The sequence below is a fragment of the Cydia strobilella genome, chromosome 2 (genome assembly GCF_947568885.1).
Source record: "Cydia strobilella chromosome 2, ilCydStro3.1, whole genome shotgun sequence".
NCBI classification, from domain to species: Eukaryota; Metazoa; Arthropoda; class Insecta; order Lepidoptera; family Tortricidae; genus Cydia; species Cydia strobilella.
Genome location: NC_086042.1, coordinates 1,595,206 through 1,618,239, shown reverse-complemented (window position 1 = coordinate 1,618,239; position 23,034 = coordinate 1,595,206). Strand labels below are relative to the sequence as shown.

General features: G+C 36.7%; 1 protein-coding gene and 1 non-coding gene across 3 annotated transcripts in view; both read left to right on the top strand.

Moving 5' to 3' along the window:
- Positions 1-7,574: 7,574 nt before the first annotated feature.
- Positions 7,575-23,034, top strand: part of LOC134755352 (synaptic vesicle glycoprotein 2B-like) — a 32,230-nt gene continuing 16,770 nt past the window's right edge. The window contains exons 1-2 of one of the 2 annotated variants that reach the window (XM_063691882.1): positions 7,575-7,768; positions 19,140-19,346. In XM_063691882.1, coding sequence (XP_063547952.1) covers positions 7,657-7,768; positions 19,140-19,346 — 319 coding nt within the window. In that variant the 5' untranslated portion in view covers positions 7,575-7,656. Of the gene's footprint in view, positions 7,769-19,139; positions 19,347-19,741; positions 19,869-23,034 lie in introns of those variants that run through there. The other variant, XM_063691883.1, reaches the window with a different exon arrangement.
- On the top strand, positions 16,000-16,071 carry Trnat-cgu (transfer RNA threonine (anticodon CGU)). The gene has a single exon. It is a non-coding gene; the product is annotated as a tRNA-Thr (tRNA).

Below are 23,034 nucleotides of genomic sequence, written 5' to 3'. Positions count from 1 at the left end.
CGTGTTTCGAGATCGTTGAGAAGAGAGAGTATATGGCAACACTCGAGTTTCGGTGTTGCGCCCTTTTGATAGCGTTCCGTTTTAGGCTTGTCCCGTTTTGGACTATGCTAGTTGTTCGATTAAGTATTAACCGATTTAGAATTAAGAAAAGAAAAGCTTGAGCAAAGCATTATGGGCATTAATGCAACGTGATAAGGTATTTACTTAATAATAAACAAAGTGGGAATGCTGTATTATTTCATGTTTATTAGACAAATAGGTATGTATATTTTTTATTTATCATTTATTGCAGACAACATTGGTCCATATACATAATAAGCATAACACAACAAAACAACAGTTACAATTATAATACGCATTAAAATAAAATTGTTAAAATTAATAATAAATAAATCATGACATTAAAACTTGATTGATTGATCATAATAATAGATTGATTAAATTCTGATTAAAAATAATACTAAAATTACGATTAAAAATTAATAATTAAAAATTAATATAGTGCGATATAAAATAGTAGAAATTAAATAAAATGGAACTAAGAAAATTCCATACTAAATTGTTGCCATGTATTAGCATTTTACGTCAAAAATGTGACAGTTACGTGGGAAGTGATGGCGCCCTCAATATTTTTTTAAAATTTCTTATCGGACTATAGTCAGGAACAGAGAACACATTTTGACTAAGTATACAGGTACTTACCTACAATGTAAAAAAATCGGCAAAGTGCGAGTCCGGCTCGCCCACGAAGGGTTCCGTACCATTACGCAAAAAAACGGCAGAAAATATCACGTTTGTTGTATGCCCCATTTAAATATTTATTTTATTCTGTTTTTAGTATTTGTTGTTATAGCGGCAATACAAATACATCATCTGTGAAAATTTTAACTGTCTAGCTATCACGGTTCGTGAGATACAGCCTGGTGACAGACGCCAATTAGTTTTTCGGAACTTTGTACGAAATATCATTTGATATTTACCAGTCGCTTTTCGGTGAAGGAAAACGTGAGGAAACCGGATTAATCCTAATAAGTTCCCTCTCTGGGTTGGAAGGTCAGATGGCAGTCGCTTTCGTAAAAATGCCTACGTCAATTCTTAGGATTAGTTGTCAAGCGGACCCCAGGCTCCCATGAGCCGTGGCAAAATGCCGAGATAACGCGAGGAAGATGATAACTTCCATCCGCATGAAGTCACAGGCAAAGGCTAATTAATATATGATAAATAGTAATGCAATATTTCTAAGTCGACAAATTTAATGTCAGCAAAACAACATTCTTTAGCGCGATCCACCGCCAACCAAAGTCCAATGGTCTTGCAATGTTTACATGGCCGTTTGGACGACTGCCCACTTCAGTCTACGCAACTGTACAGATCCACTAAAACCATAAAGAGACTAAAAAAACCGGCCACATGCGAGTCTGACTCGCGCACGCCATTATCTAATGTTTTGAGTATTTGTTGTTATAGCGGCAACAGAAATACATCTGTGAAAATTTCAACCGTCTAGCTATAACGATTCATGAGATACAGCCTGGTGACAGACAGACAGACGGACAATAATAGGGTCTCTAACCAACCTTTGGGAACGGAACCCTAAATATTTTCCCTAAAATGATTGCACCCAGTAAGGATATGACAGTCGACGCAGCGAGATAAAGACACTGTCCATCTCTTGGTGTGGTGTTACAAATTTTCACTTATTTTATCACGTGGATAAAAAATAAATATAAAAATGCTTTTATTTCTTCCAACTAAAATACTACAATTTTTACATAACTAAAATACTTACTCTATCTTATGATTAACATTTATAATTTGATTTTTTGAGACTATGAAAAATACTTAATCTGCAAAACCCCTCCGCATGTGAAGGTTCTCCTCCAAAGTTCCCCAGTTTTCTCTATCTTGGGCTCTATTTGCATCCACATCTAGTTAGGACCAGCTATTCTCTCGTCCTATTAGCTATCTTGTCCGCCCATCTCATTCATGGTCTTCCGTTACCGCGTTTCCCACTTTGGCCTTTTCACGATGTCACCCTTATGGTCCATCGGTCGTCTGCCAGTCGTGCTACATGTCCGGCCCATTTCCGTTTTAGTTTTTGGGCATATTTTAGAGCATCATCAAAAATGTACACTTATTTTATCACGTGGATAAAGCCATCCATAACTAATAGAAGTCGATTCTACACCTAAAATCTTAATTGTATTTATTTTTATGATACGATCTTGAATACGACTTGCAGTGCATCTTGAGTGTTTATTCATTTATTTGTTTATTTATTTGTTTATTAGGATCACCAACAGAAGATACAATTTACATACTAGTATTAACTTACAAAAAGGGCACATTTTTTATTGATCCCCCACTTACAGGCAATCACAGCATGCATTATTATATTAATTTAAACATTAAGTCAACAGTAACACCTAGAAAAAGACTTAGTATACATCACAATAATTAAGAATAAGTATATAATACTTAAAAGGCCCTAATTCACTAGCTTTCCTAGGTGTCATGCTTCAAAACTGAACTGCCGGTAGGCCTCCAACGAGATGGAGCGACGACCTGGTGAAGGTCGCGGGAATTCGGTGGTTGCGAGCGGCACAGGATCGGTCGGAGTGGCGAGCCTTGGGGGAGGCCTATGTCCAGCAGTGGACGTCTATCGGCTGACATGATGATGATGTTGATGATATAATACTAATTAACAAGACACCGCACCAATAAACGCGAGCGATCGATCCATTTCAATTTAATAGCCATACATACATACATACATACATATAATCACGCCTATTTCCCGGAGGGGTAGGCAGAGACTACGGATTTCCACTTGCTACGATCCTGACATACCTCTTTTGCTTCCTTCACTTTCATAACATTCCTCATACACGCTCGCCGGTTTAGGGTGCTCTTGACCTGGCCTTTCTTCAGGATTTCCCCGATCTGATCAGAGAAAGTCCGCCGAGGTCTGCCCCTTCCAACTCCCGTTTCTACCTCTCCCAAATCTCTCGTTGTTAATAGCCATAATAGATATTAAAGTCCCAGTTTGTGTTTGGCTGGTGGTTTTGATACACATACGTGTCAGGGCAACTAGGGTAAACTCGCATTATTTGGTGACACGTCTAATTCGGTGATACAAGTTTTGAAGCATGACACCGAGGAAAGCTAGTGAATTAGGGCCTTTTAAATGGGACCTCACGGCTTCACGGTTTCGGCGGCTATGCCGTTCGAATTTCACCTTCCCATACAAACTAAGTTTCCTTGTAATTTTAAAACTATGACTGTTGGATTGTAATTACACTTAGCACATACAATGACTTGAAGGTATATCTACTATATCTAGTCCTGTAATTAGTTTATATAGCTCCAGTTTATAAAACAAATGAAATAGAGCAAAAAAAAGTTTTGTATGCAAAACTTTGTTTTGACAAACGGAACACTTATGGGATCACTTCGGTCTTGCAAATCAGTTAAATGCGTTTTTCTCAGAGACCGTTTGACATAGATACCTAAAATTTGAAACAGTTATAGCAATTACCACCACTAATATTGTAAATAAGTCAAAACCGCTTATATCTTATTTTAACTATGGTATCCGAAGCTACATAAACTAATTACAGACATAGATATACCTTATCCTATTGTAAGTACAAAGTTTCAGAGCAATCTCGCTAGTCGTTTTAAAATGAGAGCGTAAATACGTTTGTATGGAGAACCGAGCTTGCTGGGGACTCTTTAAAACCAAATGTGGCCTTCCAATAAGGGCCAACTTAAGAAAGGAGTCGCTTGACTTGACATGACACCCTTCGACCGAAACTCCTTCTTGGTGTTGGTTTACAAAGATATAAGTTCAAGTTCATTGTTTGCCTCCCTTTCTAACAGCTATATTAGTTAGTTAAAGAAGCAAACCGGATCATTAAAAACGCAGCAATGCTCTGTGCGGATCCTGAGAAATCTTCTTTCGGGAACGCTCCGGTTGCGGAACGAACTCTACCGAGGTTATCTCGCGGGACTATTTACAGTACCGGCTAATAATATATCACCTCCATTTTTTTACGGTAGAACTTTTTATATATATTTGTAAGTGATTTCCACCTCACTACTTTAGAGTACAGTAGTCCTTTGTGCGAGCGATGAGAAAAAAACATCTCATGTAATAGTTTTTCCATAGAGGTTTTTTTTTAATATATCTATAGTCCGCTTCATTTTTTTATTAGAGTTTTTTTAATAATATGGTGAGTATTTCATTGCAGTATTCATTATATATTTGTATAAAATGACTAGTAAAATATGCAATCTACAAACTAACCTATATTGTTTACTCTATACAAAATAAACACAAAGGTGATATTATTGGACTACATTCAGGGATCGGACGCGCTTGTGACACAAATACAGTTGCAAACTTCTATAGGATCATTAATTGCTTAGTAACGGACTGTACGCTTGTTTGCCACAACCAAGCCACTCCCCTGCCACGCCCCCGCCACGCAACTGCGACGCAACGCAAAGCAAATATCGTCGTAATGTGACTCCGCTGTCGTTTACTTTATTTACTTTTATTTAGCGATGTTTACATCTAACACAACGATTTGTAATTGTTATAACTGTTTTTGTCAACAACGCGACTGGTTTTTGCATTTGGAATTGCTGTGACTAAAAAAACTGTTACGGTTCTAGCTTTTAAGGGGCCCACTGACTATCAGTCCGCCGGACGATATCGGCCTGTCAGTTAGAACAAAAATTTGACAGTTCCGAACAACTGACAGGCCGATATCGTCCGGCGGACTGATAGTCAGTGGGCCCCTTTAAAGTTTTTAAACACAAGCCCGAAGTACCAAAAACCAAAAGCTAAACATTTTGTACCTACCCAATGAAATAATACCTACTTGAAAAATCATACCAATTTACACATGTGAAAATTAGTTCCGCTCTCATTTTAAAACTACGTGTTGGATTGTAATGAAACTCTGAACATACAAGGACATGAGATATATCTATTAGTTCTGTAATTAGTTTATTTATATAACTAGCTCCAATTTATAAAACAAACGAAATAGGGTAAAAACAAGTTTTGTATGAAAAACTTAAATTCGCTGTATTTTTTTAACTATGGTATCTGAAGCTACATTAACTAATTTCAGACATAGATATACTTTATCCTATTGTAATTACAAAGATTCAGAGCAATCTAGCTAGTCGTTTTAAAATGAGAGCAGAACTACGTTTGTACGAAGAGAAGAAAATCGGTACAGAGAGATAAAAGTCACTAAGGCCTAATTATTATTATTATTAAGGCCCCCTTGCACCATCCCACTAACCCGGGGTTAAGCGGTTAAACCGTTAACCCAGTGTTAAATTCTACTAGTAACCATGGTCACTCCAGATTTAACCGGTTAACCCCGGATTAGTGGAATGACGTAAGTGACGCTAAACCTAATTACCATCATGAACCAATTTGACCAAATACTAGGTTTTTTACGTAACTGAAATCGTTCATTCAAATTTATTTTACAGACAGACAGGCAAAGTCAAACAAACGTCTCGGTGAACATAACGCATGTGATTTGAAATCAAGATCACATTAACACGATATTTGTGTCAATATTTATTCTTTGTATTAATAATTTCCCCTGTTGTGCACGGGCACAATCGAATGTTGAAAATGTTTGCGGAGCCATACATAGCCGGGTCGTAGTGAAAAGAGAAAAAGCAGGCAGTGACAATTCTATACCCAATTAGCACTAATCGCCACTTGCACCATCCCACTAACCCGGGGTTACAATACACATACATTAACAACTTATTGATATATCTCGATTTCTGTTGATTCACAAAATCTAGACATTTTATACTTATAGGTTAACGCTTGAAATGCGTCATGCGGGATAAATGCGTCACTTGGGATAAATGCGTCTATTAAAGATATCTAACTATTGCAACCCTCTACGATTGAAGTGTGGTCACCGAACTTGAAATGTAGACGGCCGTAATTTGTTGCGTTTCGGAAATATCTTCAATAGACGCATTTATCGCAACGGTGTCGGATTGTTGTAATTTAAATAATAGATTACTTAAATTGAGCATGTTATGAACTTTCTTATGTTGTTGTTATATTTTATTATTGTATCAAATCTACTGCGGATGGTGTACCTAGACAAACCTTACTGGTTTAACGGTACTTTTGTAATTAAGTTGTATATTATGTGTATTTACCTGAATAAATAATTTTAAAAAATTATCCCGGTTGAATACTTTAAAACGAATTGATTTCCGAGTTTAATATTCTTCTATTGAGCCTCAAACAGACTCAAACTACGCTGTCGTTCAAACGCATGTTGCGCAAGCAATTTTTTCGACATGCTCACTGATTTAATTGTCCATTGTAATTATAGTATTTTTTTGCACTGGATACATAAAGTAATGTATAGGGTGCGTTGGGATAAGATTGAACGGGTTTTTCATGCAGGGTAAGATGAAAAGTCGCCCGTAATGCTTCGGCATACGGACGATTCAAATCTGTCTAATTACAAAGCACGGCTGGGTCTTCGTATATGACATTTATTTCAGTTTATAGTTTAAATAGTAGTGTGTCTACTTGAAAAAATACAAATTAAAATATTTTCATAGAAAATAATTTAATTTGTTCTTCTTCTTCTTCCTCGGTCCCTCATTGCTGAGGATCGCGACCATGTATGCTCCGTCTCCATAGTGTGCGGTCATAAGCCACATGAGTCACGCACTGCATGTTGCCGCCAACCACCCTCTTCACACCATCAGACCATCTCGTGGGTGCTTTTCCTCGCCCGCGCTTGCCATCCATTTGACCCAAGATAATCTGCCTTTCTAGGTCATGCTTCTAAGACCGCATGATATGTCCAAAAAAGCTGAGTGCGCGTTCTTGACATATTGTAGAGAGCCGCATGGTGATTTTTAGCTCCTCTAGGATGGACTTATTGGTTCTCATAGCCGTCCAGGGTATGCGTAAGAGTCTTCGCCAACACCACATCCCAAAAGCGTCGATTTTTGCGAATTTGTTCTTAGAGTTGTCTAATTACATTAAGTATATTACTGTATATAATTATTTATGGCTGTATTGTTTGTTTTATGTTACCTATTCAGTTTTTTTTTCATGTTTATGTTTCATGACTGCACAATTAGCACATACTAATGTAATTTCTGTTTGGCCTGATGGTTAACTAGCAGATAATGTCCTATAGGATTTACGAGTAAGTCCACCATTTGTAAAGCCTGACCAGGAATATATGATCACGCGCCATGATGCGGAATTTCACTGGATCTAATTTTTTCATACTCTACTGAACTGTCACCCTATACATGCACAACAACAGCGCCCTCTTGACAATGATCATATATTACTGGTCAGGCTTTACTTTATATTTTTATATTGTGCAATAAATTTTAAATAAGTAAACGTATAAACATTCAGTGTACTACTTTTCTCTCCTCACTACGGACGGAGGAATACTGGCAAACTTACTGTTCACACACGAAAATCCCCGCGCAAACATCCCAGATACAAGCGCAAGATATAATATTCAGTCCGATCAGCTGTGATCTCATTGCCTCCAAGAATGCCTCAGGCCAATTCGGTGGGTTTTCGCTATAGGACTAAATTCAGTTTTTGCTGATAAAATGGTGGCAGGGAATGATCTGGAGGCTTCAGGGAGGAAGGAGGAGATTCCTCACGACCATCTGTTTATGGTGACGGGGTTGTCCTCGTCTAATTTGGAGAAGCTGGCGCATGGTAAGTGTTTATTTATGTTTATGTTCATACTTATAGTTTGGCAAGCAATTTCCATCAGTAGATAAAGGTATAAACTGTAATAGATCAGATATTAAAGAAAAAGTGACGAAGCCCTCCAGTGGTGAAGGCCGGATTCGAACCGGCGTCTTTAGCTATCGCGGCTAACGCCATGAACCCCTAGGCCACCTCGCCACGGCGGTACCCGTCCCAACTTCTTGACTATATGCCATTTTATTAGGACTAGGCGTCAATTAGAGTTTTGAATATCGGGAGCTCATAAATAATAAAAAAGGTAATCACGGTCTATATCCCGGTCAATACAAGTCTAGTTGAAGACTATTCGTCTTTGACCAACTCTAAGGGCAAGCAGTGTGCACTGGCACTTCGTCACTTTTTCTTTAATATATGACATCAATTACAGTTTATAATTTATATAAAATAGTGTGACTACTTAAATTTAATAAAATTATTTGATGTGTTCCCAAAATTGTTCATAGAAAAAGGTAGTTAAAAATGTAGGCGCGAACGGTTGTCCTCCCTTAGAAAATTTTACGCAAACTCTACTGGCAAAGTGGGTTTAGCAGAGTATAGTTTGTCTTTTGTCTATGCGTTTACAAATTTTTTGTACTCTTATTTAAAATTGTTACTAGGGCCACTTGCACCATTCACTCACCCGGTTAACCGGTTAAACCTGGAAATACCAGTACAAAATGACACTGGGTTAACAGTTTAACCGGTTAACCTCAGGATTAGTGGGATGGTGCAAGTGGCGCTAAGGATCTTAACCTTTTGTCTGTGTGTGATAAGGATTTTGACCGAATTTTTAGTTTTTCTTTTTTTTTTTCAAAAACTATTTTTTCTGCTCTATACAGCGCACCCGAGGTTAAACCGGTATATGTGCCATTTTCAACCAAAAGGGTATTCATTGTCGCTTGTCAGTAAGGCGCTATTTCCATATAGCTTCAATTAGAAATCAACCTTATCAACAAGCGACAATGTGGTACCTTTTGGTTGAAAACGTCACATATATTTGCCTACCACATATACAGTATCCCTACTAGGGATAGGATATGTATAGGGATAGGTTACCATTCCCTAGCCATTGGACACAGCCGAAATGTACATATGCATTAGGGTATTTAGAACCAGTATACAAAGTATCATAACATTGGTGTAGCGGTTACGAAGAAATTAACCAATTACGATTTTTTTACTTTGGAGCAGCCTGTATGTGTTAATAGCTCCTGAGGTCATACATAGTATGAAACCTTCATCGACCTGTATGATTATCTTTTTTATTTATGACACTAATAAGATTCTGACTTTTGACAAATGTCGAAATGTTCGAACAAATTGTCAAAAGCACTGCCAATGTTTAATACAGTATGTTTCTTTTTGTTGTCGATTATTAGAAATCTTGATAGTTTTTTTTTTATCTTTTGTTCTTATTAAAAAAATACTAACGTTAGAGCATTCCTGAGAAGTAACCCTACGTGCGATTTCAGGGTTTGTCCAATGGTTTCATCCTGTATATTAAAAGTTGAATGATATATGAAGCGCTGGTGGACTAGCCGTAAGAGCGTGTGGCTTTCAATCCGGAGGTCGCGGGTTCAAACCCAGGCTCGTACCAATGAGTTTTTCGAAACTTATGTACTTACGAAATATCATTTGATATTTACCAGTCGCTTTTCGGTGAAGGAAAACATCGTGAGGAAACCGGACTAATCCCAATGCCTAGTTTCCCCTCTGGGTTAGAAAGGTCAGATGGCAGTCGCTTTCGTAAAAACTAGTGTCTATTCCAATTCTCGGGATTAGTTGCCAAAGCGGACCCCAGGCTCCCATGAGACGTGGCAAAAAAGCCGGGATAACGCGAGGAAGATGACATATGAAAGGTTAAGTGATTTGTTTCCGAAGGAATTATTTTGTTTTCCCCTCACTAGCTCGGAAAGCCGTATTTTATCCTTTAAAACAAGCGGGGAAAAACGCATTTTATCCACTAGTGGGGAAAGTAATTTGACCTTGGATGGAGCGTGTTTAAGTAGCTTGACAGATAACAAAACGTAAAACGCTCATAATAATGGTTCGTTCGATATTAATTATCATTAAATAAATGGTTTGAGAATCTAATAAAAAATACCAGATTTAGCTTTATTTAATGATTGTAAGTCATAAACCTTAAAATTCCATAATAAACGTTTCTTTTTTAATAATTATGTTAAATATAATTCTGAACGCACAAGTTAAGTCGATGCAATTTCAAAACGCATCATTGACATTTCATACGTCAGAAATGTCAACATTGTCAACAAAAATTTTACTTAAAATCTTCTCACGTAAAAGTACAGAATTTCCAGTTTTTTGTTAAAATATCGTAAAAAAATTAGTGATTCCAGTTGATGAAGATGATCTAACGCCTGTGGATGTTGCACTTTCCTCGCTATAGTGAGGGGAAAAGTTTTGTGTTACACACGGGTGCAAATGAATTTTACTTCTCGTGTGTTAAAACACTAGCTACGCTCAGGATTCTATTTTAGAACCACTCGCTTCGCTCGTGGTTCAACTATAGAATCCTTTCGCTTGCTCGTGTTTCAGTTCCACACTCGCGGGTAAAATACAACTTTGCACCCTTGTATAACAAATAACTATTATCATATCACCTAGTGCAGTGCAATGTGATGCAATTGATATTGAGTATTACATCTACCTGTAGCGAACAATACGTGTATTTGATTGTAAATATTGATGTCTGTAATTTTTCTACTTGATGTCTAAACAAGCAAGAAGATTCTTCAAACAGTAACAGCATGTTTATTAGCAGTATATTACGTAGTAACAGTAGAGGTAACTTACAATCCACATAAACTAAACACAATTTAAATAACTTCACGCTAGATAACATATATTTTCTTAAATTTAAATTCAAGTAAGTAGGTACCTTTTAATTTTTATTTTATTTAGATAGAATAATAATGCGCCATCAAAATAAAATGATGGAAAAGAAACACACTCGAAAACAATGAAAAGGAGTAACTTTGATGGTAATTTTTCATAACCAATTTACCTTGCTTTTCATTGCTTTAAAATATAAAACCAATCGTAAGAAAAAACATTTAAATCTACATCATATTCGCACTTAAACTATCGTGAGACATATTTCAAAATATTTATCAGTACGGTTTTTACTAACTATTATTTTTAGTCGCTTTTGGCGACATGTTTCAGATTCTTTGGGAATCCATCCTCAGGCACGAGTGTCCGCGGCGGTTGTACGTCGTACTGTCGTGCCTGAGGATGGATTCCCAAAGAATCTGAAACATGTCGCCAAAAGCGACTAAAAATAATAGTTAGTAAAAACCGTACTGATAAATATCTACATCATATTATATATTTTTATGTCATATTATTTTCCATATTGGGAAGCAATAAAGAATATTCTTATCATACAACCCAACTCATGTCAATACCTTCTCTTAAAACTCGGAAAGCGACGCCCGTTAACGTGTCTCCTCAAGAACATTGATAACAAAAATACACGGAATGTGAACGACCGGGGACCTGACACTGAAGTGCCCTCAAGGTAACGCCTGTAACTATAAACTATAACTATGATATATGACGCAGGTTCTTACACAATTTTCGATATTTACCTGCAGCATCGCATATTTTATGAAACAAGCACTAGTACTTTTAAAAGCTTTCTTTTGATTGAGAAAGTCGCGCTCATTCTTTTATTTCGTGACCAATATGAAACTAAAAGTGAATAATACTTTACAATACATATGGTGCTACTTTCTCGCACTAGCGCGTAAAAGAGCACTTTTCGTGCATATGTCGAAAGTTTAAAGGGCCATGTGTACTGTAAAACGTTGTACGATACACGTGCGAATAGGTAATTCGCAACTTGTGTCGATTTAAAACACTCCCTGCGGTCGTGTTTTAATTTATCGCCACTCGTTTCGGATTTCCTCTTTTCCGCACTTGTATCGTAAATAACTATTTCTGTTATAAATAAATCGCGAAGTCTGCGAATCGTGGAAAAGCAAAGCGTGAAATCTGCGAAGGAATGCACACATGTGTTTGATTTCTTATAGAAACTGATTGAAACTCGAGAGAATATTGGGGACTTTCATTGTTCCAAAAATGTTTACTATCATCAGTATATTTATAAGATAAAAATATACTATTTTTTACCTAATTAAATGATAGGTTTGATTTCTTATAGAAACTGATTGAAACTCGAGAGAATATTGGGGACTTTCATTGTTCCAAAAATGTTTACTATCATCAGTATATTTATAAGATAAAAATATACTATTTTTTACCTAATTAAATGATAGGTATATCGAGAGAATATTGGGGACTTTCATTGTTCCAAAAATGTTTACTATCATCAGTATATTTATAAGATAAAAATATACTATTTTTTACCTAATTACTGGTATTTAAGTATGACTAAAATAAGCTTGTAATACATTTTTAAAAAGCCCACAAACGAGTATATACACAGCAGTTGAATGCAGCATTGGTACATCATATTGTACCAAAGTTGCTTCTCTTCTCTTGGTACATGTAGACCACGATGTGTGTTGTATTAGACCACGTCCGCGTCTCCCACAAAAATATCCGTGGAAAATCGTCAACAAGGTTAAGTACGTTAAATAATTGACCCATAAAACCGTACATCAAAACAAAATACGTCTCAGACTGGTCTACTCCACATAACCGCCATAATTCTTGCCGTCTCTCTCACCCAGTTAAATAACAAAATTCGAGTGATAAAGATAAACTGATGTATAGTGTCAGTGGTTGACTCTGGCGTATTGCCAGGCTATAACCTAAGCTTATGTTCTCATTGATAGATTTTCAATGATGAGTAGAGCTGTTGCTTAGGCCCAGTGCTGAGCTTTTGCCCTATAACAAAATAAACGTAGTTCAATATAGTTCTTATACTGGTTTAAATGAATTATGAATTCGTCCAAGCTCTTCAAGCGATTGTAATGAAACTGAGCGAATGTCATTCTCGCACTTTATATTCGAATGGTTATTTAACTGTAAAGTATTTATAATTTATAATGCCGAAAGTGCCCATTTGGTGCAGGTGACGTCAAAGAGATTATTTAGAAGGATTTTGACTAGTAATTACTCGCTTTATTGTCTTTTTATTAGCATTTAACCCTTTGAACGCTTAACGTTATAAACAAAAACCGGCCAAGTGCGAGTCGGAATCGCGCACGAAGGGTTCCGTACCATTACGGAAAAAAACAGCAAAAAAAATCACGTTTGTTGTATGGGAGCCCCATTTAAATATTTATATTATTCTGTTTTTAGTATTTGTTGTTATAGCGGCAACAGAAATACATCATCTGTGAAAATTTCAACTGTCTAGCTATCACGGTTCATGAGATACAGCCTGGTGACAGACAGACAGACAGACGGACAGACGGACAGATGGACAGCGGAGTCTTAGTAACAGGGTCCCGTTTTTACCCTTTGGGTACGGAACCCTAAAAACGTCACACATGCCAAGGTTCCGGGCGCAAGCGAGCTAATGTAAACCTTACTTCTAAGTGTGAAGGTTACTTTGACATCGTACGCCATAACGCCTATTGTCCTTGGCGCTGTGAGCACCAGTAGTAACGACAACATTAAGTGTTTTTGGCGTTCAAAATATTAAAACAGTCTTAAATAGTTTTTTTTCGTCTAGACTTGCTAGGTCATCATATCACCAGGTGTTCCACTTTTGGGTGCCTATAGCAAAGATGAAAGATGACAACCGTTAATGGAAAACGCTAATTGAAACCATAGAGAATTAAGAAGACATAGAGTGCTCACTCCATACATCGGTTTTGTTACAAAAAGACTATTATTTTCATAGTCGACATCTAGCGTCAAGTAGCGGAACTATCAGTACTGCTACTCGACAATAGATGTCACATGTGTCGCGACTGACGAAAAGTGTATTGCTCAACAATTTATAACTAATATCAAAGATAGATATAACTTCGTAATGGATGGATACAGTCTAAGGAAAAAACGTGCCTCGAAAATCAAGAATATTTGATTCTCGATCAGATGTCGCTATTACCTTCGGCCTACTGTCGTTTAGAGGGCGTTGACGGTTTCGTTTGTTATTTATAATTTTAACGCATATCAGTGAAAGAACATGGGTCAAAATCATATACAAATAATTAATGCAAATAAAAAAATCATTTATAAATACATTTTAACGTATTTTTTTATAAATCTTCATTTTTAGTTTTAAAGTATGTCGATAGATGGCAGTGAATTTACAACCGCTCTATTTATTATATCCTCTTTGCTAATATTATAAGCAGAAGGAGTTGAAAATAGAGTTCCGGTTAATGCGATTATAATGTTAGCTGAAAATCGTTGAGCATTAACACTTTCCGTTTGCCGCGATTTGTTTTATTTTAAATAAATAAATAAATTAAATCATTTATTTCGACCAACTTAGGATCATATCACATTACATTGGGACATTACATTAAATAATAAAATTATAGCAAAGTTAAAATTAACATTAAAATTAAATTAATTAATAAAATCATAAATATTACTTAAAATCTAACCTAAACAATAACGCCCGGTCGAGCCTTAGGAAGGCTTGGACACCAGCACGTGAATCATCTGACAGTGATTCAAGTACTGGCAATCAAACCTCTCCGCAAATTTTGTTTCATATTTTACGGTATTTTCCTCGCGTTGGTGTAGTGAAGAATTTTGTGTTTCACTCGGTGGCAAAATTTGTTTAACCCTCGTGCCTTGAAACCCCGTTCAAGATTCCACTTTTCGAACCACTTGCTACGCTCTGGGGTCCCTTTGTTTGACATAATTATTGAAAGTCATAATGTAATGATTGTCATATCATTAGTCATAATTCTGAAACCTTTTAACTTTAACTTTTCAGGATTTTCCTCGGGTTATCCTATAGATAGGTTAGGTTAGGTAAGGTTTGTTTTATGGGTACACCTGGGGCCTCATTAGCCCACAACAGGGAGTCCCACATAACCATCCCGGCCCGTCCCCGCGCCGGGTGGTATGCGTAAAGCATTTTCCCCTCTTAAAAAAAATCCTGAAAAACGAAAAACCAAATTATGACTAATGATAATAAGACAATCATTACATTATGACTTTCAATAATTATGTCAATCAATGGAGACCCCTACGCTCTTGGTTCAATTTTGGAATCTTTCGGGTATTAATATTAGCACGAGCGTTTAAACAACATCTTTGCCCCCTTGTAAAACAAAAGTATTATAACGTTCCAAGGCTATGTATTACGTTGAATCAAAGGTAAATGGCACAGCGGGGTCGTATGCACTGAATCAACAGTTACTATGTTACCAAGTACGTAATATTATACTAATAATGACTAAATTTTCGTCAACACTTTACAGTGCAGTGCCGAGCCAGGCGCAAATTTCTTCAGTCATCGCCTTCCGGGCGAAAACTCGTATAGCGGTTAATGGCTATGTATGATGAACTCTCGGGAACGTCAGCTGCCGCTCCGTTGGTGGGTTGAGGAATGACAGCCACCGAAACGCGTAACACGGTCTTTCCACCGCGATACAACCGGCTGACGATTTGTTTTATTAACAATAGCATCTAAACTATCATAGGCAAAGTATGAAACCGGAGGCGATGACGCCGATGACTAAAAATAATTTTCTTTTTTACATGTTCATGTGACCAGCTGACGGTCTTTCCACAGCGATACAATTGGTTGACGATTTCGTTTATTCACAATAGCATCTAAACTATCATCTAACAAAGTATCAAGCGGGAGGCGATGACTAAATTTTTTTATAGACTATTTGCTGCCATTCCTCAACCCACCAACGGAGCGGCAGCTGACGTTCACGGGGGTTTATCATAAATAGCCGTTAACCACTATACGAGTTTTCGCCCGGGAGGCGATGGGTCATGGAGATCTGTTCCTGGCCCGCGGTCTATAAGAAACTAGTGAACAAATCATCAAATAATTTTTATGAAATATTCTGATTTGTGTTTGCCCTCCTCCTGAGACCCAGAAGCATTTGTTTTGTTTTTGAATTTGGAACCCTTACTTAGTTACTCAACAAAAATTCACAATAGATTGTGGAATATGTACAAAAAATTGTACGCGGGGTCTTAGGTTAGAGTTGGTCAAAGGCGCCTAATAGCCTTTCAAAGATAGCATACACCAGAGAATTTGGGACTGGTACCGCCTTGGCCGGGTGGTCTAGTGGTCAGGACGTTAGCCACGTAAGCTGAAGACGCGGGTTCGATTCCCGCCTCGGCCACCAGTGGACTTGGTCACTTTTTCTTTAGTGTATGATATCTATTTCAGTTTATAAAGGATGACTCACGTTAGACCGGGCCGTGTCCGGGCCGGAGCTTCCGGCGCTTCGTTTTTTATGGAAGGCATCACGTAAAAAGTAAGCGCCGGAAGCTCCGGCCCGGACACGGCCCGGTCTAACGTGAGTCATCCTTAAGTGCCAAGTAAATTTGTTTTGTTACCTACTAACTAACCTGGAGCCCGATTCAAATTTACAACTTGTGATGGTTTTGAAATGGTTTTGATAACACCTTGACGATTGCCTTGGTGATTGGCGCGCATCTCGCGCACTATTTCCACTTGCACTTTACAGACTTCGAGTTTCCGTTATTGGATTTGTTTCCAATATGATACCGATCTGACAGTGTCAACAGTGACATTTATTCAGCCAAAAACGTCATTTTTGGCACTGATAGATCATTATCATATCGGAAACAGATCGAATAACTAAAACTCGAATAGGACTATTAATTTCACGTGCATCCTATCAGCGCCAGCGCCTTTCAGAAGTTGCCAAATCTGATTCGGGCTCTTGGTTAAAATAAGACAGCCGTTGTTTGTAATGAAACACGTAAATGTAGTGATAATAAACTCCCAGGATTGTAAGACTTGAATTTAATAAGTTATGAACGTTGGCTCTTTATCTAATGATACTTTTTACAGTTGCTCAAAAAAAATTTTAAAATTTTTACTCGTTCCAATTCATGACTACTTATTGATGAGTGTTAATATTAGTTTCCTTTAAACGTCGTAATCAACATAAAAACCTACTGTTAATGTAAGAATACGAAAAATATGCATATTTCATATTTTATTACTTACCTCTTCATCATTATAAGTATTATAACACGTTTATTTTTTAATGCTGAAAAACCGTTCTTAATAAGTTGTCTGAATGGAACGGAACGCCTGTCAAAGAAGAGGCGTATTTTCTTACTGCAAGAATGTTTTAAGTTTCCAAAGGCAACATTCGATATTGTTTTTATAAATATACGATACACAAATAATCGTAAATAACGATATTTAGGTAATAATAGTACAATGTTTAATATTTACAATTGTTTCTGTCTTATAGAACATGCATTTGAAAAAAAAACATTCATTTAAGTTCAATAATAATAACAAAATCTATTCTAGTCGAATAAAAGCTAGAAAAACACCTCTTCATAATGTCAATGTCAATGATGTCAGTGTCACAGAATTAATAATATAAAAGTTTCGAATTCCATTCCTTACTTGTTGCTTTTCTTATTTTTTCGCAACTGTGTTAAAAAGCGTCGTTAGATACACGTGCGGATATGTCATTCTTCACTCGTCCCGAGTCTTGCCACTCGCCTACGGCTCGTGGCAAGATATCTCGGTACTCGTGATGTAATGACATACTTTCCGCACTAGCATCGAAATGTACTATTATCTATAATTAATTTTATTGACAGTACAAATGCAATGCTATGTGAAGCGGCAATAATTCTGAAAGATAACATGTAACATGCCCAAACAATCCAGCAAAGTGCAAAACAGTTAAACGTAACATTGAGCTGGTATCTGAAAAGTTTAATTATAGTTCACACCGCGCGCCATACATCCATGTTTACTCTTGATACCTGTCGGTAGGGTTGCCATCTCTAAAATTTGGTAACCAGGAAAAGACGCGTGAAAACCCCGGATTTTAGAGCTCAGAACCCGGACATGTCAACAGGTTTAAAGACTTTAAACTTTTAAACCCGGACTACAAATGAAGCCCGGCCCGGACGCTCCCCGGATGCCCTCTAAACTAGGACAAATCCGGGGAAACCCGGACGGATGGCAACCCTACCTGTAGGTATACCTTTTCCGTACACGGAGGTATATTTTGACCGCCCTAGATTCTTAATACCATAGAGTAACTTATACTAGAGCGGTACTGTCATAGTAAATTTTGTAACCCCAGTAAATTCACTGCCATCTGTCGACACACTTTAAAACTAAAAATGAAGATTTATAAAAATACGATAAAATGTATTTAAATATAGATAAATGATTTTTTTTATTTGCATTAATTATTTTTATGATTTTGACCCATGTTCTTTCACTGATATGTGTTAAAATTGTTAAATAACAAACGTAACAAACGAAACCGTCAACGCCAACTGTACGACAGTTGGCCAAAACTAGTAGCGCCCTCTGAACGAGAATCAAATTTTCTTGATTTTCGAGGCACGTTTTTTCCTTAGACTGTATCCATCTATTACGGAGTTATATCTATCTTTGTTAACACCAAGATAGAAAACCAGGCTTTAAACAAGTATTGTACAGGAATGGTCAGTAAACTTTGTAAATAGCACATTTTTGTATCTTGGATTACGGATGACTCATAATCAGATGTTGACAACACGAGAATAATATTTTTGTTTTCGCGCACTAATTTTCGGCTAAATCTACCTACTCGTACGTGCACGTTTGTGTTTATTTACAATGCGGTTGTTAAACAACAAGTCCGTTTCCCTGAGGAATATATAACATAAAATGGTTGGATGGTTCAGTGCTGGTACAGATATATCTATTTATCTAAGTCTTCGAGTAAGGACTCGAAAGCCCTCACGTTTGAAAAAAAAAAATTATTACATTAATAAAATGTTACATTACAAGGTAGTAGGTTGGGACTTCCTGTTAAGTATATTATACCTGTATCAGGAAGCCCCGCTCCTCCGTAGCAACAAGTTGTAGTTTAACAAAAGCAGAAATACAATTTTATTTTGCTAATGGAATGAGGTTATTGGAGGACCCCAATCTTTACTTGGAGGACGTGTTTTATTTATAGGGCCTTTATTTTAAGTTTATTTATACCTAGTTTGTATTATTATTTTTATTGTCTTAATAAATATTTTGCTAATACAATTTTATCCACATTAAATGTGTGTGTGTGTGTGTTTGTCAAAATCTTCATTACAAAAAAAACGACTAAGTATAAGTACACAAAACAGTTCATGTTAAGCATAGAAATACGTAATTGTTGGGAAAATGTCCTTAACTTACTTTTTCGGTATATTTTAGTACCAGAACCGCCATCAGACTTCGAAACGGCCATCGCTGCCACGGGCTCCGGCCGCTTCAATGTGGCGCTGATGCTGTGCACCTTCCCCGCCTTCTGGAGTTCTGTCTCCGTCACCAGCTCCACAAGCTATATCTTCACCAGGGCCAAATGTGATATGCAGCTCAGCTTGCTTGACATGGGCACTGTTAACGCCATCACCTATGGAGGTATGTATCATAACATCACTTACATCATCTACACCACCGTCGCCTTATGTGATGTTTCTGTCATTAGTTACACCAGGGCCAAATGTGATGCTTATGTCATTAGTTACATCAGTTATATATTCACCAGGGCCAAATGTGATATCTCAGCTTGCTTGACATGGGCACTGTTAACGCCATCACCTATGGAGGTATGTATCATCACATCACTTACATCATCTACACACCGTCGCCTTATGTGATGTTTCTGTCATTAGTTACACCAGGGCCAAATGTGATGCTTATGTCATTAGTTACATCAGTTATATATTCACCAGGGCCAAATGTGATATCTCAGCTTGCTTGACATGGGCACTGTTAACGCCAACACCTATGAAGGTAAGCATCACTGACTATACACTCTCACCAACTTCTGTAGTTCTGTCTCTGTCACCAGCTCCAGAAGCTATATCTTCATCAGGGCCAAATGTGATATGCAGCTCAGCTTGCTTGACATGGGCACTGTTAACGCCATCACCTATGGAGGTATGTATCATAACATCACTTACATCATCTACACCACCGTTGCCTTATGTGATTTGTCATTAGTTACACCAGGGCCAAATGTGATGCTTATGTCATTAGTTACATCAGTTATATATTCACCAGGGCGAAATGTGATATCTCAGCTTGCTTGACAGGGGCATCGTCAACGCCAACACCTATGGTGGTAAGTATCATATCACATCATGACTATTCATAGTCTTTAAAATAAGCATCATTATTGGACTAAGGTTACAAAACCCCAGTTTAACGTGACCGTGAGATCTTAACAACCTATGGGTAATCGGAGAGCTTACTTATACCGGTTTTATGTCCTTGGCTCGCGTATGATAAGTAAGCGATATTAATAATTAATTACAGAGTCATTCCTTGTTGAGTAGCTGAATTACTGAGCTTTTAAAAAAAAGGAAATGAAAAAAAAAATGAAAATATTTTACAAATACAAATTTTTATTGTTTGAATGTGAGTGGTTATAAATGGTGGTAGGGTTAGTATTTGGTTACATCACAATCAGCCTGAATTTGGCGTACAATACTCTTTGACTCTCAATGTATTTCATTAATAAAATGTTACATTACAAGGTAGTAGGTTGGGACTTCCTTTAAAGTATATTATACCTAAGTAAGATAATTAAAGAGGATATATATTAAAAACGCGATTTTAATACCCTAAATTTAATAATTTTCCGATTTTCAGTTAAATTCGAAAAATTAAAAGTCCTTCCGTTACCCACATTATACATTTACGAAACATGTCTCTTTGTGAAAACTCATATTAGTCAGTACAACATCATGAAATCTAACCCTAGGTCAACTTCTAAATTCCATGGACTCAATATCAGTTACCCATGTCATAATTCTGCACATTTTGAAAAATCTATTCTTTTCATGTCTGTCAAAATCTTCAACCATTTGCCAAATGACTTAAAATCCTTGGATTGTCAAGGTTTTAAAACCAAATTATTTAAGTGGTGTTTACAAAAAATGTTCTACTCGGTTAATGAACACTTTGTATCCACCAACGCCTAATAACTGTTATAATATTTTATTATTATTATTACTTTTTAGGTACTGTATTAGCTTGACATAAAATTGTTATGAAAATTATGTGTTACCACTTTTCTGTATGCATGACATTGACCTGTTATTATTATTCTCTATTATTATTACTAATACTTATTTTTTTTGTCTGACATTTTTATACTTTTATTTTAATTTTATAGGTTTTAATGACATGCACATTGAGAGTCAAAGAGTATTGTACGCCAAATTCAGGCTGATTGTGATGTAACCAAATACTAACCCTACCACCATTTATAACCACTCACATTCAAACAATAAAAAAATTGTATTTGTATTTGTAATGCCTACAATCCGAAATAGTTTTACTTGCATCGTTGTTTCATAAAACCACACAAAAACTTTTTTTTACTGGAATTTTATGCCCTGGATGCCAGCCCTTTTAAGCCAAGTCTTATAGAAAAAGAGGCAAACTATTATAGCGCCATCTATGTAAACCTTTGACAGTTGCCAACCCCATTACAACATCAATAGTAGATAATGGTATCGCAACAATGCGAAATATATCACACGAGCGAGACACGCGAGTCAGAGATAACGTTATTAATTGATTATGTTCTTATAGACGCAATGTTGTGACAGATGTAGGTATACATTAATAACAAAGACGTGGTTTCGATCTTCGGCATGTTTATGAAAAAAACTTTTTGATTAGTGAATTAACATCAAGTACAGAAATAGTTATTTGTTATACAAGGGTGCAAAGTTGTATTTTACCCGCGAGTGTGGAATTGAAACACGAGCAAGCGAAAGGATTCTATAGTTGAACCACGAGCGAAGCGAGTGGTTCTAAAATAGAATCCTGAACGTAGCGAGTGTTTTAACACACGAGAAGTAAAATACATTTGCACCCGTGTGTAACACAAAACTTTTCCCCTCACTATAGCGAGGAAAGTGCAACATCCACAGGCGTTAGATCATCTTCATCAACTGGAACCACTCATTTTTTTACGATATTATAACAAAAAACAAAAGTTATCAAGTAAAATTTTTGTTGACATTTCTGACGTATGAAATGTCAATGATGCGTTTTGAAATTGCGTCGACTTAACTTGTGCGTTCAGAATTATATTTAACATAATTATTAAAAAACAAACGTTTATTATGGAATTTTAAGGTTTATGACTAAAAATCATTAAATAAGGCTAAATCTGATATTTTTTATTAGATTCTCAAACCATTTATTTAATGATAATTAATATCGAACGAACCATTATTATGAGCGTTTTACGTTTTGTTATCTGTCAAGCTACTTAAACACGCTCCATCCAAGGTCAAATTACTTTCCCCACTAGTGGATAAAATGCGTTTTTCCCCGCTTGTTTTAAAGGATAAAAGACGGCTTTCCGAGCTAGTGAGGGGAAAACGCAATTTTCTTGTTTTGTCCATACTTCAAGATGGTCTCTCAGTGACCTTGACGTCACGTTCACTTATCGTTTTGTTAGGAGCGTTTCGCGAGTGAAGTACGACTGTCGGAATTTGACTATCATTTCTGACTTTTGTATTGCTTTAATGCAATGGGTACCATATGGACATTTGATCCTGAAAAATTAGACAGGAAAACAGACGGATAACAGGTTACCGAAATAAAAGCAGGCATTATTTATAAATCATATGTTATATATAAAATTAGAATTAAAGCTAGACGACATAAAATACTTAAATCGGGTGTGATGAAAAATTCGACGAAATACTTTGTACAACTATAAATTGTACAAACCTCCTGGTTACATTTATTAAACAGTCAAGACTAGTAGTCTCGTCTGAAAATATCGATACGGACAAAGTGGCAACATAGTTATTTGTGCAACAAGAGAGGAAAGTTGGTTTTTTTTGCGAGTGTTGATTATGAGTCCCGAGCAAGCGAAAGATTCTATAATTGAATCACGAGCGAAGCGAGTGATTCTAAATTACAATATTGAGCGTAGCGAGGGACTCAAAAACACGAGATGTAAAATAACTTTGCTCTCGTGTGACACATATAATTACACCTCAGTAGTGAGAACATATTAAAGGTTAAAATGTATTTCGAATTTGTAATAGACCCCGAAGTATGAAGTGGCAGTTCA